Source organism: Notamacropus eugenii, chromosome 1, assembly GCF_028372415.1.
Source record: "Notamacropus eugenii isolate mMacEug1 chromosome 1, mMacEug1.pri_v2, whole genome shotgun sequence".
Classification (NCBI taxonomy): Eukaryota; Metazoa; Chordata; class Mammalia; order Diprotodontia; family Macropodidae; genus Notamacropus; species Notamacropus eugenii.
This window is the reverse complement of record NC_092872.1, coordinates 313,030,066-313,048,714: the sequence shown is the minus strand read 5'-3', so window position 1 is coordinate 313,048,714 and position 18,649 is coordinate 313,030,066. Positions and strand designations below refer to the sequence as shown.

Here is an 18,649-nt window from a genome sequence, read left to right as displayed (position 1 = left end):
GTTGGCTCAATAAAACAATCTTTATGTTTATGCTGTTGTAATGTTATTTGGTGGAAGTGTCTAACTCTTTGCTGCACTGGCATTTACTTGTGACTCAGATCCCTAGTTTGTGACAGTGTTAAATATAATTTCCACTTAGTTCAGGCTCACATCACTTTTCACCTGTACTATTTCAGTAGCCTGTAACTAGTCTTCCTACAGGAAGCAGCGAGTTGGGTAAGTGGATAGAGAGCCAGACCTGGAATCAGGAACACCTGAATTCAAGTCTAGCCTCAAACACGTACTAGCTGTGTGATCCTGGGCAAGTCATTTAACCTCTGTTTGGTTCAATTTCATCTATAAAATGAGCTGGAGAAGGGAATAGCAAACCATTCCAGTATCTGCCAAGAAAACCCCATGGACAGTATAGTCCATGGCATCACAAAGAGTCTGACATGGCTGAACATGTCTCCTTACATCAAGTCTCTGTGAAGTCTGGCCCATTATCTACTCAGCTATCAAAGTGATTTTTCTGAAGTGTAGGTCTGACCATGTCACCCTTCCTGCCTGTTCAATGAGCTCTCTGTTACCTTCAGGATCAAATATAAACTCCTCTGTTGGGAATTAAAAGTTCTTCATATTTTGTAGTCTTGTTGTATTTACTACCTTCCATACACTCTACCTTCCAGCTACGCTGGCATATTTGTGATTCATTAAACACAACACATCATTTCCCATCTACATGCCTTTGAACAAGCTATCCCCAATGCCTCAAGTGTCCTGCCCCCTCACCTTCACCTTTCAGTCTGTCTTCCTTCAAAGCCCATCTTAGGGGGTCTTTATCGGTCTCTCACCTGCCAATGCCTTTCCCTTTCAGATGACTTATCTACTCTTTTCATAGCTTGTATGGATTCAGTTATTTTGTATACCCCTTGAAGGCAAGGACTGGTTTTTGTCTTTCTTTATAATCTTAGTGCTTACCACAGGACCTGCTACATAGTATGCATTTAAGAAATGCTGTTAACTTACTATTTTCATAGCTTCGGTGTCACATGGCCTTTGGGATGGGGCATTGTACCCACATGAGTGTTGCCTGGCTAATAATATAAGGTACGGTGAGAGTGGGCTGGTACTGCTACCCATCTCTTTCAAGCAGCATTCAATTAAGCAAACAATGGTCAGAATGTTGGTGAATTGTTATCAATCCACATTTGCAACTTTGTTCATAGTACATACTACACAGTGCATAATAGGAATTGGCACATAATAGGAACTTGAAAACTGCCTGACATGGCTGGGATTTGTAGTTCAGAGGAACTTTCAGTCCTGAGATTTGGGATTATTTCAATCTTGGAAACAGAAGATGGACTTGAGTCATGCGTCAGAATTCTTAAAGGGACACATTCAATCTGCAAGACATGGACTGAGAGAAAGGAGCGAGGATTTCCAGAGCAGAGGAAAGAGAGTATCCCTTAATGATCTGAGGCAGAATCTGTGACAAAAGGACGACAGACAAATGGAAAAAAAAAACAAAGGGAGAAGGTGAAAGGAAGCTTGAGCTACTGTTGAGGAGGAGAGATTAAGGAGAGTTTTCAAGTCTGAAAAGGCATCTCACAAAAAGACAGGGGCTGAAGCTACTGTTTGTACTCACCTCTTCAAAGACAGAGGAGAGGTCTGCTTTTTCTCCAAGTGTCTGTCCAGTAATAGATACTGTAATATACTCTGCTCATTTCTTTTTACCTAAACATTTCTTGTGTTACCCTGATTTTTTTCTGAAACAGAAAGAGGGTTGGAGTTAGTTAGAGATAAACATAAATTTAAATTAGGGCGGATTGCCAAATCTCTACATGAATGTTAGGAATTTTCTTATCTGGGGAGCAGGATTCTTGTGATTGTTTTCCTGTAGTTTTTCATCTGATATAAACTACACATAGCAGCAGAGAAGATCTGAAGGCCATCATTTTGCCTCTAAGATATAAAAAAGTGAGCTAATTGTCGTAAGAGGGTGTGGTTGAATAAATCTCCAGAGAAAAATGGGGTGAGGAGAGGGTGATAACTGAAAACACTGATAACAATAAATAATTGATAACACCCTAATGTCTTAAACTTGACATGTCCAAAACAGAATTCATTATCTTTTCCCCTAAACCTTTCCCCCTCCTACCTTCCCTATTACTGTAAAGGGCAACACCATCCTCCCATCTCTCAGGCTTGCAACCTTGGAGGCATGCTCAACTCCTCCTCCACTACCATATTCAAGCTATTGTCAAAGCCTGTTAATTTCACCTCTGCAACATCTCTTAAATATGCCCCCTTCTCTTCTTTGATACTCCCACCCCTCTAGTGCAGACCATCACTTCATGCCTGGACTATTGTAATGGGGTAATACCCCATTGATAGGTTTGCCTGCCTTGAGTCTCTACCTCTCCCATCCTCCATTTAGCCACTAAAACAACATTCCTAAAGCACATGTCAGATCATGTTCCTCAAGAAACTGCCCAGACATCATAGAACCAGAAGGCAAAGTAGAAATGGAAAGAATCCAGTGATTGCATCCTGAAAGAGCTCCCAAAAAGAAACTTCCCAGTAATATTATAGCCAAATGCCAGAGCTCCCAGGTTAAGGAGAAAACACTGAAAGCAGTCAGAAAGAAATAGTTTAAATACTGTAGTCATAGTCAGGATTATATAAGATTTAGCAGCTACCAATACAAAGAAATGGGGAGCTTGGAATATGCTATTCCAGAGAGCAAAGGATCTAGGCTTACAACTAAAACTAATCTACCCAACAAAACCGTGTATAATTTTAGAGGGGGAAAAAATGGACCTTTAATAAAATAGAGAAGACTTTCAAGCATTTGAAATGACAAGACCAGAGCTTAGTAGAAAATTCAACATACAAACATAGGAGTCAAGAGAAACATAAAAGCATATACATGAGAAAACAATCATAAGAGACTAAACAAGGTTAAACCATTTACATTCTCAAATGAGATAATGCATACAACTTTCCAGAACTTTATCATTAGGGATCTTAGAGAAAGTTTGATTAGAGTTGTGTTTGGATGATCTCAAAAGAAGAATGGAATGTGTGGGGAAGAGGAATGAACTAAGAGAGAAGGGGAAATGAGAGGAACAATGGAGAAAATTATCTTACATAAATGGGATGCACAGGGAGTAGTTTCTAGAGCAGAGGGGAGAGTGAGAAGGGAGTGGATATCATTTGAACATCACTCTAATCTAAACTAGTTAAAGGAGGAAAAATATGTATACACACAGTTGGTTGCAGAAGTACATGTTACCCAGCAACCAGATGGGGAGGAAAGGCATTAAGGGAAAAGTGAGGAATAAGAAGGGGAAAAATTAAGGGAGGCTTTAGTCAGAAGCATTATAAACCCTTAAAGAGGAAGATAAGAGGGAGAGAAGAATAAATATAAGAAAATGAGATGGAAGAAAATACACAGAAATCATAACTCTGAAAGTGAATGGGATGAACTCATCCATAAAATGAAAAAAAAAAAGATTGCAGAATACATAAGAAACCAGAATCCAACAATATGTTGTTTACAAGCAACATACTACAACTGGAGCAGAATTTATTGCAGCTGAAGTAAAAAAGGCAGAGATAGCAATCATGATCTCAGACAAAGGAAAAGCAAAAACAGACCTAATTTTTTAAAAAGAGATTTAAAAAAAAACTATATTATGCTAAAAAGTCACCATAATGAATTAATAGCAATACCAAACATATGCATCAAATGACATAGTATCCACACTCTTAAAGGAAAAGTTAAATTAATTTCAGGAGGAAAGAGTATAACTATATAATACTGGGGAGAAGGGGGCTTCAATTTACCCCTCTCAAATACAGAGAAATAGAACCATAAAATATGAAGACGTTAAGAAGATGAATAGAATTTTAGAAAAGATAGATAAAATGGACCTCTAGAGAATATTGAATGGGAATAGATGTGAGTATACTTATTTCTCAGCTGTGCATGGAAAACTGATCATGTATTAAGGCATAAAAACCTTACAAAGAATGCTGAAAAGTGGAAATACTAAAAACATCTTTCACTGACCCTAATGCAACCCCCCCCCCAAAAAAAACCCTGCATTCAATAAAGAAGAAAAAAATTAAAAATTAATTGGAAGCTGAATAACTTAATCTTAAAGAATGGGTGGGATCAAAGGATAAGTCAAAGAAACAATTAATAATTCATTAAAGATAATCACAATAATGAAACAAAATATCAAAATTTGTGGGATATAGCCAAAGCAGTGTCTAAGGAGAAATTTCTATCTCTAAACACATTAATAAAGGAGAAAAAAGTAGATCAACAAATTGGACAAGAAACTAAAAAAAATTAGGAAATCAACAAATTAGAACTCCCTATTAAACACTAAACTAGAAATTCTAGAAATCAAAGGGGATATTAACAAAATTGACAATAAAAGAAATTATTAGGAATCACCAACTATATTAGAATAAAACTGACAAGTTAAATGAAATGGATAAATATTTGCAAAAATATAAATTGAACAATCCATAAATGAATCTCCCAAAGGAAAAAAATCTCAGGACCAGATGGTTTTACAAGAGTATTCTACCAATGTTTAAAGAACATTAAGTCTAATACTACATAAATGGTTAAAAAATAAAAGGTAAAGAAGGCTTCCTACCATGAATGTTACATAAGATAAATAGAGTATTGATACCTAAAACTACTTAAAATAAAGAAATAAACTACAAACCAATTTCCCTAAAATTTGCAAAGTTTTTAAATACAATACTAATAAAAAGATCATAGCAATATATCACAAAGATCATATGATCAGACTGGATTTATTTCAGGAATGTAGGTCTTATTCAATATTAGGAAAACTATGAACATAATTAAATATTAATAGCAAAAAAACCAAAATTATTATTTCAATAGATGCAAAAAAAATTTGACAAAATACAACACTTGTATCTATTTAGAAAAAAAAAAACAACCTCTGGAAAGCATAGGAATAAATGGAGCATTAAAATAAGTAGTATTTCACTAAAACCAAGAGTCAGCATTATCTATGATGAGGAAAAGCTAGAATTTTTACCAATAAGATCAGAAGTGAAATAAGGATGTCCATTATCACAATCCAATCCAATATTGTGCTAGAAATACTACCTATAGCAATAAAACAGAAAAAAAAATTAAGAGTAAGCACAAAGAAGAAAAAAAATTATCCTTTTTTTTTGCAAATACTATGATGGTTTACTTAGAAAATCCTAGAAACTCTACTAAAAAACTAATTGAAATAATTAACAACTTCAGCAAAATTGCAGGACGTAAAATAAACCCACATAAATTATCTGCATTTCTGTATATCACCAACAAAATATAGTGGGAAGAAATGAAAAAAGCAATTCCATTTAAAATAACTACAGACAGTGTAAAATACTTGAGAGTCTACATACCAGGGCATACATAGGAACTATATGAATACAAAACACTCTTCATACAAATAAAGGCAGTTCTAAACAGCTGGAAAAATATTAACTACTCATGGGTAGGCCAAGCTAATATAATAAAAGTGTAACACTACCTAAATCAATTTACTTATTTAGTGTTATACCAATAAAACTACCAAAGAGAACTTTATAGAAGTAGGGGGAAAAATAACAAAATGCATCTAAAGGAACAAAAAGTCAAGAATATCAAGGGAATAAATAAAAGAAAAAAAACAGAAAGGGGCCTTAGCAGTACCCATATCTCAAAATATACTACAAATTATAATTACCAAAACAATTAGGTACTGGGTAAGAAATAGAGAAGTTGATCAATGGAACAGATTAGATATACAATATGTAGAAACAAATTGGGCACAATGACTTAATGTTTGATAAATCCAAAGATCTCAACTATTTGGGCAAGAATATACTGGGTGACAAAAACTGCTGGGAAAACTTTTCTGAAAAGGAGTCTGGCAGAAACTATGTCTAGATTGACACCTCACACCATATGCCAAGATAAGCTCCAAAAGTATTAAGATATATATAAAAATATTAAGATATAAAAAAATGATACAAATAGAAAGTGATGGAATTGAGAAGAAATTATCTATCAAATCTGTGGATACAACTGGAGTTTATAACCAAACAGGAGAAAGAGAAAGTGGTTAAGAGGCAAAATGTTCAATTTTGATTACATAAAACAAAAAAGGTTTTTCACAAAACAAATGCTGCCAAAATTAGAAGAGAAGCAGGAAAGTGGGGGGAAATCTTTGCAGCAAGTTTCTCTGATAAAGAACTCATTTTAAACAGGTATAGGGAAGTAAGTCAAATTTGTACAACTTAAGAGCCATTCCTAAATTGAAAAATGTTTAAACGGTGTGAATAGGTAGCTTTCAGAGAAAGGAACCCAAGCTATGAAAAAATTTATCTAACTCTAAATCACTAATGATTAGAGAAATGTTAATTAAAATGACTCTGAGGTATCACCATACATATATTAAATTGACCATGTTGACAAATAAGGAAAATGACAAATGCTGTGAGGAAACAGGTACTGTTAGTGGACTGATAGTGGAGTTCTGAATTGGTTCAACCATTCTGAAAAGCAATTTGGAACTATGCCCAAAAAACTATTAAACTGTACATAACCTTTGATAGCAATACCACTACTAGGTCTATTTCCAAAAGAAATCAAAGAAAGAGGAAAAGGAGGATCCACATGTACAAAAGTATTTATAGCAGCTCTTTTTGTGGTGGCAAAGAACTGGAAACTGAAGAGATATGCCTATCAGTGGAAGAATAGAAGGACAAGTCATTCTATGTGAACAAGTTATAGGATGTAATGAAATATATTATCCATCTTCAGTGAGATAAGTTCTTTCCTTCTATCTTTTTATTCTTTGTTGGGGAGAGAGAACATGGCTAATGTGGAAATTTATTTTGCATGACTATACATATATTTGTAATGCACTTTTTTTTTTTTTTGGCCATTCTAATGAATTGGAAAAAGGGGATAAGGAGAGGGGAAAATTTGAAACCTAAAACTGAATTTTTTAAACAATTAGAGAAGTTGTTCACATCTGTCCATCTGTCAGTCTCTAGAGGACTCTGTAGATTTTGAAATTTGCAATTTTTCCCCTTCTGTTTCAGAGTCTCTTTAATCTTAATACACACAAGTGAAGTCATTCAATGGCTTAGCAATGGTAGCAAAAATAATTCATTTGCAATAATAGGAATATTTCCACCTTTTGTGAATGAGAGTTTATACCATATTGAGATATGACCCACATACTGTCACTTGTCAGTGGAAAGACCATTTTTTTCTGGTTGATTCAACACTCTTCATCAGTCCTTTCTCCTGTCCTTCCATGGTCTTCCCAAAGACAATGATTTACTCCTTAAACAAGTTTATTCTTCAAGCAAGAAAACAAAACAAAAAAAAAAAACCAGGTCACCAAGACACAAAATATACTTCAAAGCTCCTCTGGTTTTTCTTCTCAAAACAAAGGTGGCAAGAAAAAACAACAGGTAGAGTGGTGTGGTAGGTAGTTTCCAACTACCTATTTTTTCATCAGTCTTTGGAAATAGTAGGTGTCTCCATGATGCCTTAGGACATTCACTCAAACTGGTAAAATCCAGCTGATCAGACAAAAGCATCTTTTCCTTATCTTCCTCATTGTTGAACTCCTCCACTGTATAAATATCACGCTTAGGTCTATTGGCTGCTTAACTTTATTCCAGGGAATATTGTCCTGGTAAGGTATAATGGTCCACTTCAGTTTTTTCATTCAAAGTCTTCTAGTCTATATACATAGATGCATTGTTCTTCAGTACTGCTGCTACAGGTAATACATACAGGCTGTTTGACTATCATTTTTTCTGAGATCTGCTATCACAGATAAACATTTCCTAGTTATTTTGACCCTGCTCTAAAGTATTTGCCTCTTTTGCATTCTCCCAAGGTTTGTAAATTTTGTATAATTACAGTGGTACTGTCACTACCCTTACAATATAACACAGTATATGGGGTGACTGAGGTGTGATCTTTTTACATGGACTCCAACAATGTCAACCCTCCATTTCAGCATATATGGACACCTACTCATTGGCTGGTTTATTCACTCTTAATTTGATTTCACTTTGGCAGTTCTAGGTAGAGAGAGATCATTGTTACATGGTTACATTCAAATCCTCTTGGTATCAAGGGATAACCCTACTGAGGTTATTCACTCCTTCTACTCACCCATCTAGCTCTTAAGCATCTACCAATACATTTCTATTTATATATCCAGTCTGGGTGTGTGTTTGTCCTTCATTGCCGAAGAAGACCATGACATCAGAGAAATTATGACATGACTTGTACTTGACTTTGTTTTGAGTGAAGGAGGGATGTGCAGGTCACCAGCCTCACTTCTCCTCCAGAACCATCTGAATCCAGTGATCAGATATTTATCAGTATGACTGGAGATGACCCAGGATGAGGCAATTTGGGTTAAGTGACTTGCCCAAGGTCACATAGCTAGTGAGTATCAAGTGTCTGAGGTGAGATTTGAAGTCAGGTCCTCCTGACTCTTACACTGGTGCTCTATCCACTGAACTACCTAGCTGCCCCCATGTGATATTAGCTAGGGGGATGGATGTATCAGAGCACTATCCCCAGGAGCATTCTATGTCTGAAGGGGACTGAAAAGTCATACCTGGTAGGATGGAAATTTTAAACTTCATTGCTCAGAAAGTTCACATCTGAAATATCAGTTGCTTAGTTTCACAGTTATCTTTATTTCCTTTGGAGAAAATTAGATGTTATGTCATTGTCTCCTATATTAATTACTTAATGAAAAGCTTCATTTCTCTCCAACTCTAGAAGATTGCCAAGATCAATTACATGTCCAATGTCCATTGCTTGGCCAATAAAATCAATTCTCTCTCCTACAAATCAGGAATTTAAAAAGGCCTTCTGTCAGATGACTGCCTCTACCTATTACTATAATGATGCCAGTTTTCCACCCCTATAATGTTTTCAATCTTTACCAAATATTCTTATTACCACTTAACAGTCAGTTTCCTTCCCTAGTTTCCTTTATCTGCCATGACTTAGGCTTCTGATACTCAATGAATCACCTTTCACTCCTCCTCCCCTGGGAGTTATACTATTACTCATGAGGGTGATGTGTCTGAAGGGATAGAAATTTTGATCACTTAGAGTTTGCAAGGTACTTTGAGGTTTGGGCGCTAATTTTTTTCTTCCATATTTATTTATTCTATCATTAAAAAAAAACTGGGACAATGAACTCTTTTGTCCCATGTAGTTTTCATTTATGATTTCTTGAAATATAGCTCTGAAAAAACAGGCTTTGATAAAGCCCGCTGAATACAAATTAAGGTACTTGACTATGCCTTTAAACCCAATCATTCTGGCTTTCATTGATTAGCCAACAACAGGCCCTGCCCAAGCCTCACTTGCTCATTGTTTGACTTTTGATGGCTCAGAATAAATGTATGTAGCAAATGTTTCCGTTCTGGCCTGAAACTCTGAGGGTCTTCCCCTACCAGATTGATTCTTTTATGAAGGCAAAGTAGTCCATTTTTTGCCTCAATTCTTACCTAGCCTTTAATTATTGAATGTTGCCTCAGACACACTGAGACCTGGGGAAGACCTTACCTTAAAAATGCCAAGATATGAGGCCATCACCAGCCTCTCTGATCTACGTCTTGCTCCTGGACTCCGTTGACTCTGGAGAAGAGAGTGAGCTGATGACTGCACAGTTCTGCCTCACTTCAATTCAATTCACTTGAAAGTCAAAACATCACCCTCCAAATGTCACTGGTCCCCTTCCAGAACAAAGGAGGAAAAAGTACAACAAACACCAAATTTTCCCTATGAAATTGATAGTCTTTTAAATTTTTAAAAATCTGAACTTACTTAGACATCAGAAAAGGAGCATTTCTGTATTCAAAGTATAATACAAAAGAGAAGTCTATATAAAACTGTGAATCCCCATTTTATAGTGCTAGCCTAAAAAAAATTTAGACATTACTTTCAAAACTGTCCTGCTTATCTGTTTCCTTCTGAACTTCCTTCTGTTCTCTTCTATGTATTTAAAAAAAATTTCAATGGTTCTCTTTTTTTGAAGGGGCATCATTATTGCTAACCATCCCTTTCCTTCTTTCTACACTAATGAATTCCTCCTTCTCCCTCTTGAAACACTCAGAACAAAACCAACCCACCTTCAGGACATCACTTTTTGTTGTTAATTTCCTCAGTACTCCTTAAAGATATTAAGGTTCTGAAATGACTCTCTTTTCTTCTCCATTAAAAGGTTAGCATTACATCATCATACAGTTCTTTCTAATTGCTCAAGTAAATTTACCTTTCCAGGTTTCCCTGGACTCTTGTGGTAGTATTTCAAAGACTCATCTCTAGTCTTTGCATCAGAAATATCTGAAAGTTCTTTTTTCCATTAAAAAACCCATTTCTCTTCTATAGGATCATATGCAGCTTTGTAGGGTAGGTTATTTTTGGTTTCATTTTGCTTTCTGAAATACTGTGTTCCAAGATCTTCTCTGGTTTTTTTTTTTTTAGTAGAGTTATCAGGTCTTGTGTGATACTGTGTGTAGTTCCTTGGTACTTTAAATTGCCTCTTTTTGGGTGTTTGCAGTCTCTGTTTCTTTGACTTGGGAACTCTGGATTTTGGCTATGACATTTCTGGGACTTTTCCCTTATAATCACTGTCTTCTTTTTATTTCTTCCCTATGGTCTTAATAGACTGGGGTAGTTTTCATTTATGATTTCCTGAAATAGAGTATCATGGCTTTTTTTAAAAATCATGGTTTTCAGATAATTTAATACTTCTTAAATTATCCCTCCTTCCAGGTCATTTTTTTTTATATCAGGTATCTCATCTTTATTTCTATTTTTTTTTCCATTTTTATTTCATTCTAATATCTCTTTCTATCTCATGGAGCAATTCATTTGTTTGGTCTATTCTATTCTTCAGAGAGTACATTTCTTGGAAAAAATCTACCACTTTTTCTTTCATATTCTCTTTCTAGTTCTTTCCTCAACTTTTAATTTTTTAAGTTAAAAAACACTTTTAAAAAAATCTTGTGTTGCATTTCTTCACATTCATGTAGTCCTTGTGTAAGATCCATTTTTCCTTCTAGTCTCTGCTTATGTTGGGGTTTGGTGGTTTTAGGAATCAGAATCCAAGGGTACAGGGTGAGGGTGTGCCTCAAAAGAATTCGACCACTCAAGCCTTCTTTCAGTCCAAGTAGTGAGTCGTTTATTTAGCCACTGGTTGGGTGGGGAAGACACCTAGTGAGTCTGCCATATTTATGACACCAATACAAGCAGACCAGATTTTAATAATCTGCACAATTGATGAGGGTAAGATTGAAATTTCAAGCAGAAAAACTGGAAAGATCCAGATGGGATTAAGGAGTGGCATGTACCCTGGGATGAGGCCAAGTGTAGACAATGGCAGGAGTTAAGTGGTAGGAGAGTCCCAGTGAAAGGACAGTTAAAAGCATTATTGACTGGGATGGGCCTGGTGCGCCAGGTGAATGGCCAAGATCTGGTTTCGGGGGTTGGGGGTCCAGGTCCCACACATGCATGGTGTTTTCCTTTTAGAGGTCCATCATTGGTGGTCCCATCACTTATGGTTGTTTTGGAATTAGATTTACAACAATTATTTTATACTTGTCAAGGTTTTATTTGATTTACTCACTCCTCTAGCTTTAATTCCTAAATTGAAGTTTTGTCCCAGGACCAGGCTCTATCCCCTGCTGTATTTTTGGGTGGAGTACCCTGTGTGGTGTTGGTCTGGATTCTCTTGGGTCTTGTGCTCTCCTCTACCTCCCTGTAACCTCAAGGTCACACATGGTTTTCTCTAGGTCCTCAAGTGCTTTTCCTGATCATTATTTGGTCTGGTGTAAACCTCAAAGTTTTGTTCCAGTAGTCTATACATACACACATATGTGCATATACATACATATATGTACATATATAAACACCTTAGAGAGTGTGGGTGTGTATATCTATATCTTAGTTTTCACTTAATCTGTATTTACCTTAGGTCCCTGTAAATTGGGAGTATTTATTGGGAGTATTTCAGCATCTACCTGAAAGGGTGGTTGTGAAGATCAAGTCAGATATCTATAAAGCACTTGACACGGTATCTGGCACATAGTAGGTCCTATATAAAAGCTAGCTACTGTTCTTATCTTTGCTCTCTTCAAGTGTTTATGATTTCTCATGTTTTTGTGGTTGTTGTTTTTAGTTTTACCCTCCCTAGTCAAAATATATTTAGATGCATGTAAGCTGAGGGACAATTCCCTTCTGTTCTCAAGTGTTTAACATGCTCTATCAACCCAAGAAGTGTTTCTTTGTGATCATATTTTCTAGTTATTAATAAATAACATTTTTTCTCTTTCCCTCTAAACTACCAAATTGTACATACTCAAGCAAGGCATCTTTATACATGTAAGTAACAATTTGTTTTCTGTCCAAAATTGTTAAAATCTCATCTAAAAACTATGATTTCTTCATATACATTAGCATCTTTAATTAAGCCAGAGTGCTTTTCCTGTTTCTTTTAGGTACCAAAGTTTTCATTTATAACAGCAGCAGTGTCCTACATCCTTTAAAAATTGGTAAAAATTCCTTCTTTATGTAAAAATACTTTTCTGTCCTTTATGGTACTAAATTGGTCTTATGACTGTATCAGTGTCTTATTGGCACAGTACACTGTACTGTGTCTTGATTTTTAAAAGTTCTCAGGTCCCAGATTGATTCTTTTATTGAAGGCAAACTAGACCCTCTTTTTCCTCACTTCTTCTCTAACCTTTCATTACTGAATGGGCATTTTCTTAGAAAAACTGAGATGTGGGAAAGACCTTAGCTTAAAAAGGTCAAGGTCCCCCACTGCATCTGAGGCCATAGTCTCCCTGACCTGTGTCTTGCTGCTGGACTCCAATGACTCTGGAGGAGAAAGTGAGGCTGATGACTGCACAGCTCTGCCTCACTTACAATTAATTCACTTGCAAGTCATCACCCTCTTGATGTCACTGACCTTCTGCCAAAACAAAGGATGAACAACACCAAAAGTTCTTCATGAATGTTTCTTGAAATCTCACTTAAACTGTAAGATTTCTGAGGATGAGATTAATAAAATCCATATCCTTTCTTCTTTTCTTCCTTCCTCCCTTTCTTCTTTTTCTCCTAAGTTACCCCTTAATCATTTAGTTAGCAGCTACTAGGTATCAGATACAGTACAAATGTTAGAGATACAAAGACAACAGTGTAATAAATAGTCCCTGCCTTCATGAAACTTAAATTCTAATGGCGGAGAGATTGTGTCTATGTGGGCATATACACACATATGTACTTTTGTATGTATATACAAGACATATAAAGTAGAGCCAAGATGGATGGGAAAGTTTTTAGCAAAATTGACAGTTTAGTTGATTCTTGAAAGAAACCAAGAATTCTGAGATATAGAGAGAAGGAGGGTGGGCAGCCAATGCAAAGGCAGAGAGACAAGAGAATTTAGCAATCAGTAGACATTCAGTTAAATGCTGAGTATCCAAACTGAAAATGTATACATATTTTAATGTACAATATTTCCTTCAGTAAACATGCAAACAAAGTCTACACATAAAATCTGAGTGGAAAAAGAGCAAAATTAGGAATAAGGAGATCTCAGTGCTAGTCTTATTTGATCACTAAATTGTCTGACCTCGGTTAATTTCAAGATGCTTCAGTTTTCTCACCTATTATATTGGGATAATAATATCAGTCCTCCTTTCCTCAAAGGATTGTAATAGAGAGAATATGAGATCATAGAAAATGAAAGCACTTTGAAAAGTATCAATCACCAAGCTTGGCACCAGAGAAGAGCTGAGAAAATGTCCCTCTTTCCCCTCTTTGCAGAGGTGGGGATGCTGTGGGAGTGGAATGTTGCATATACTATTAGCCATGATTGAGATGTTGGTTGGTTTCACTGAACTTTTCTTTTTTCTTTTTTAATCTTTGTTACTAGGCGTGGCTCTTTGGATATGGGACAGGGAAGGATATATCCTGAAATTAAAGTGATGTAGAAAAAAATCAACTACAAGATTTTTGAGAATAAAAAGTATAAAGGATTATAAAAATGTAACATATTATAGGTTTCCAGATTATATCACTTTTGAGTTTATTTGCAGGATTCTCCCCTTGCAGTTTGTGACCATTTCTGTTCATGATGCTCCGAAAATGTGCCTCAAAGTAAAGCTGGTGAGTGGACGTGCCTACTATCTTCAGCTCTGCGCCCCCTCACATAAACAGGATGTTCTGTTCCAACAATGGATTGAGCTCATTTCGCTCTTGAAGTCTACTGTAGAATCACAGAAGGCCACTGCCTTTACAATAGGCCGAAAAGTTTCAAAAGTCCATGAGAACACTGACAAAATGACCAATGCTGAGGATGAGATCCAAGTAAGTCACATCGAGGATATTAAATATTTAATATAAAATATTAACATGCAACCAAAGGTTATGCATTCTACTTGGATTTAAGGTAGTCTGATGGGATTAATTATCAAAGTGCTAAGAATATACTCTTGATAATTCAATTTTAATATTGTTTATGTCTATGCAACAAAGTGGTTGAAAATAAAATCACAACAATTCTAGGAGATGTCTGCTCATCTGAGATCAAGAGTAACTCTCACCATCACCAAACATGTATTAATATCCATAAAGGTATATAGCATCATACTAATTTCTAAGTAACAGGTTTAAGATGAAAGAAAATTGGTTAATAAAGGAGCAGGCATTCCAGAAGGTAAATTTTTAAGCAATGTCAAGACCTCTGATATGACTATATCTGTGCACAGGTTGGGTGGGGTGGAGAAGTAGGTGATGGGAAATTAGTAAGTTGAGGAACTGGGAAATGTTGGTATGAGAGCCCGAGTTGGGAAGGATAGCCAGGTACTGAACACACTGAGGAAAGGAGAGTATCATGGAAGTCTTTAGACAACAGTTACCATCAACAGAAATAGAAAAGTTAAGAGGAAGGGGCAAGTTTTCAAGGAAAAACCAAGAGTTTAGTTTTGTACATATTGAGATTGAGGTATCAGTGGTACACTTAGGTGGAGGTATCTAAAAGGAAATCAGAAATGCCTAAAGTGTGAGATTAGGGGTAGAGATCTAGACTTGGGAGTTATTTACATGAAGTCACCAAAGAGTTAACAGCAAGAGAGGAGAGATAGAGAAATGAATGAGCCATGAACAGACACATACACAGGCTACTCCCTTGCTTAACATTTACACTTCAACCGCATTCCCAGAATGTGGCTGCTATCTTGGATTCAAGGGATAACTCTATGGGGTTATATTTCCAGCACTTTATATTTCCAACACTTGAACTCCTAAACTCCCAAAGATGTTCTTCCCATGAACAATGACTTAGTAGATGAAAAGGCATTTGTTTGAATACATAGCAAGAACAACAGTTGCAAATATATTTCTGCCTCATATAGAGTGTACTTTCCCCACAAATATCTACTATATCTGTGGAAAGAGTGGGCACAAACCTAAAGTACAATTGCAGTCAGTTATTCTTATAGGGACCACATGGAGTAAGAGGATAACTAACCAGTCCTGGGACTAGCAGCTCTTTCTTGAGTCCACAGCCTGAGGGGATCAGATTCCTTGAAGCTGTCTCCTCTCTGAACCAACTGACTCCATTTGCCCTCACTATGTGTCTCTGCTCCTACTAGAACAGTCTCTTGGATGACATGGTCAAGTCAATGGTAAGAAAAAGAGAAAATCCCCTTGTTTCAAGCAAAAGTAATTCCCTTGAAAAAAATTTTTTTAAATTTATTTCTTTAAATATTTCCCAATTGCATTTTTGAACATTTTCAACATTTATTTTTTAAAAATTTTGAGTTTCAAATTCTCTCCATCTTTCCCATTCTTCCTATCCCCTTTGAAAGGGCAAGCGATATATCAATTTACATATGGAGTCATGTAAAACATATTTCCACATTAGTCATATTGCAAAAGAAAACACACACACACGAAAAATAAGGAGTGAATAAAAGCATGCTTCAATGTACACTCAGAGTTCAACAGTTCTTTCTCTGGATGTGGATATAATTTTTTCTTTCTTGGGTCCTTTGGAATTGAAGTGACTCCCTTATGAAGACCTGGTTCTTCTTACACTTCTGAGTTTAATTCTCAAACTGGTGAACTCCTGAACAGACAAATTGCTTAAAATTACTCTAGCTGTTTTGTGCCCACAGAGTTGTGATTAGCTTGTTTTCTAGCCAGTCAGGACTGTTCCTTCCTTGGCTCAGTCATCAATGAGGTTCATACCTCATAAAGGGATCACACATATTGTATGACATACATTGTTTACACATGCAAATCTTTTCATACGTGATTACCTTTACACTAATTTCGTTGGAATTATATTCTGGCCTTCAAAGTTACAATAATTGAAGAGGGAAGTAAAAACCTTTCACTTGTATTCTACTCCTAGTTAACCAGAGTGCTTTCAACAAAGTCCATAAATTCCAAACTCTGGATAGCTCTTGGGGAGATTCAAGCACTGTTCTTTCTAGTGCCTTTCTCACTCCATTATACTAAGAGAAAACTCTGACAAAAGTCCATAGGTTACGGTTTTGTGTCAGGAAATTAACATTACCTCCAAATGAATGGTGATTCAACTTAACAGAATTTGTCATTTGACAAATTCTCATAGGTTACCTCCTGCAAAAGCCTGTTGTAACCAAAGACAATAAACAAAAAGAAAAGAAAATCAAGCTTCCCATCTCAGAGGGAAAGCTTGGTTCTCTAGAATACATAAGGTTCTGTTCATAGAGATGAAGAACCTAGAATCAACTAGAAAACAACGCCTCATCCTTCAGGTGAGAAGCCAAGTTACCCTGTTTTGGTGCTGACTCACAGTGCTCCAACCAAGGCACAAGGCTCCTCTCAGAAGTCCTTTCTCTTTCCATCTCCAACAAGGGACCCCTCTGCTTTGAGTTCTGTCCCAAGTACTATGATAAACTAGTGCTGGATCCAGGGGGGCTGAGAAACTCACCCTCTTCTACAGGGCCTCTTTGCTCTGGACTCCATATACAAATCGTCTTTAATCCTAGAAAATTCCTGCTGGGTGCCTGCAACAACATACAGGTCTTTGAAACAGACAAGGAAATCCAACTATAAGTCCAAACAAAACATATCTATCATGCTCAAGGTACTCTAAAATGTCTCCAGGAATTCTTTCCCATGTAAGGAGAATCTCCCTGGACTTTTAGACAAAAAAAATGTCCTCTGAGTCCTTGTACCCACCCAAATTTTCTCCAAGGATGCCTGAAACATATAAAGAATATAATTGGAAGTCTAAACTTACTCCTCAGGACAAATAGATTAACTTAAAAAGAAAACAAATGTAGAAATTCCCATAAAGAGGTGTGAGGATCCCTCAAATGGACTGAGCCCTTGGGGTTGATTACTGGGACTTTCTAGGCCAGCAAGCAAACCTTTTTCTATGAACCTGTAGTACATGAAAATCTCAGAAATGTTGTCTTGACTCATCATAATAAAGTGAATAGTCTAGGTCAGAGATGTCAGACATGCAGCCTACAATACTTGGAGTGTGACCTTAACTAGATAAAATGTAATTGGAAAATATTTAACAAAATAAATAAAAATATAATAAAACATACATAATGTTAATATGTGGTTTTCTAAGTCATACTAAGTATGTAGCCCAGAGGGATCCTTTTGTATTATCCAGTGGTTCCCATTCTAGTCTAGGTTTCCTTAAAAAGAAAAAAAATGACATGAATAAGCTCCCACAGTGTTTTCTAGGTAAATTTCTAGGCACCTGCATTTTAGAGATCTGTACTATTAATATTAGCTACAAAACTCACAAGAGATACAGCAATAAAATAGATGTACATAGGCATTCAAACAAACCAAAGTTCTCTCAAAGGAACCATTCTAATTTGTAAAAGAACACGTTATAAAATAGGATGTCCAATTGCAATCTAAAACTAAAAAAAGAGAGAGAAAATGATAATTTTTCTTCAGTGGATCTCTGTAAACTAGGGTATACAAGACGGAAAATCTCAGATGAAGAATGTCTCTGAGTATAATACTCCCTCTGGAATACTCCCCCAACTTGCACTCACAATCAAAGAACTGGATCCCCACGGTATATTAACTACAGAAATAGTTACAGCAGCAGCAGTAACAATAATAACTACTACTATTATTACTACTACTACCACTACCACCACCGTCACTACTAACACCACTATCAGTATTCTAGGGATTATTGATGGGGCTATATTTCTAATCCTGCAGCTCCTGAGCCCTCACCATTAATAATTAGGTAGTAGACTCAACTGCAGACTCAATGGGGCATCTAGGTGGCCCAGCAGATAGACTATTAAGCCAGGATTCAGGAAGACTTATTTTCCTGAGTTCAAATCTAGCCTCAGACACTTATTAGCTTGTGTGACTCTGGGCAAGTCACTTAATCCTGATTACCTCTAGTTTTCTCATCTGTAAAATGAGCTGGAGAAGGCAATGGCAAACTACTCCAGTGTCTTTGCCAAGGAAACCCCAAATGGGGTCACAAAGAGTCAGACATGACTGAAATGTCTGAACAACAAACCA

At 36.3% G+C, this 18,649-nt stretch overlaps 1 protein-coding gene across 6 annotated transcripts in view; it reads left to right on the top strand.

The window, feature by feature from the left end:
- Positions 1-18,649, top strand: part of GARIN2 (golgi associated RAB2 interactor family member 2) — a 49,991-nt gene that overhangs the window by 20,352 nt on the left and 10,990 nt on the right. For all 6 annotated transcript variants that reach the window (XM_072629569.1, XM_072629567.1, XM_072629570.1 and 3 more), the window contains one exon: positions 14,179-14,449. In XM_072629569.1, coding sequence (XP_072485670.1) covers positions 14,179-14,449 — 271 coding nt within the window. The remainder of the gene's footprint in view (positions 1-14,178; positions 14,450-18,649) is intronic.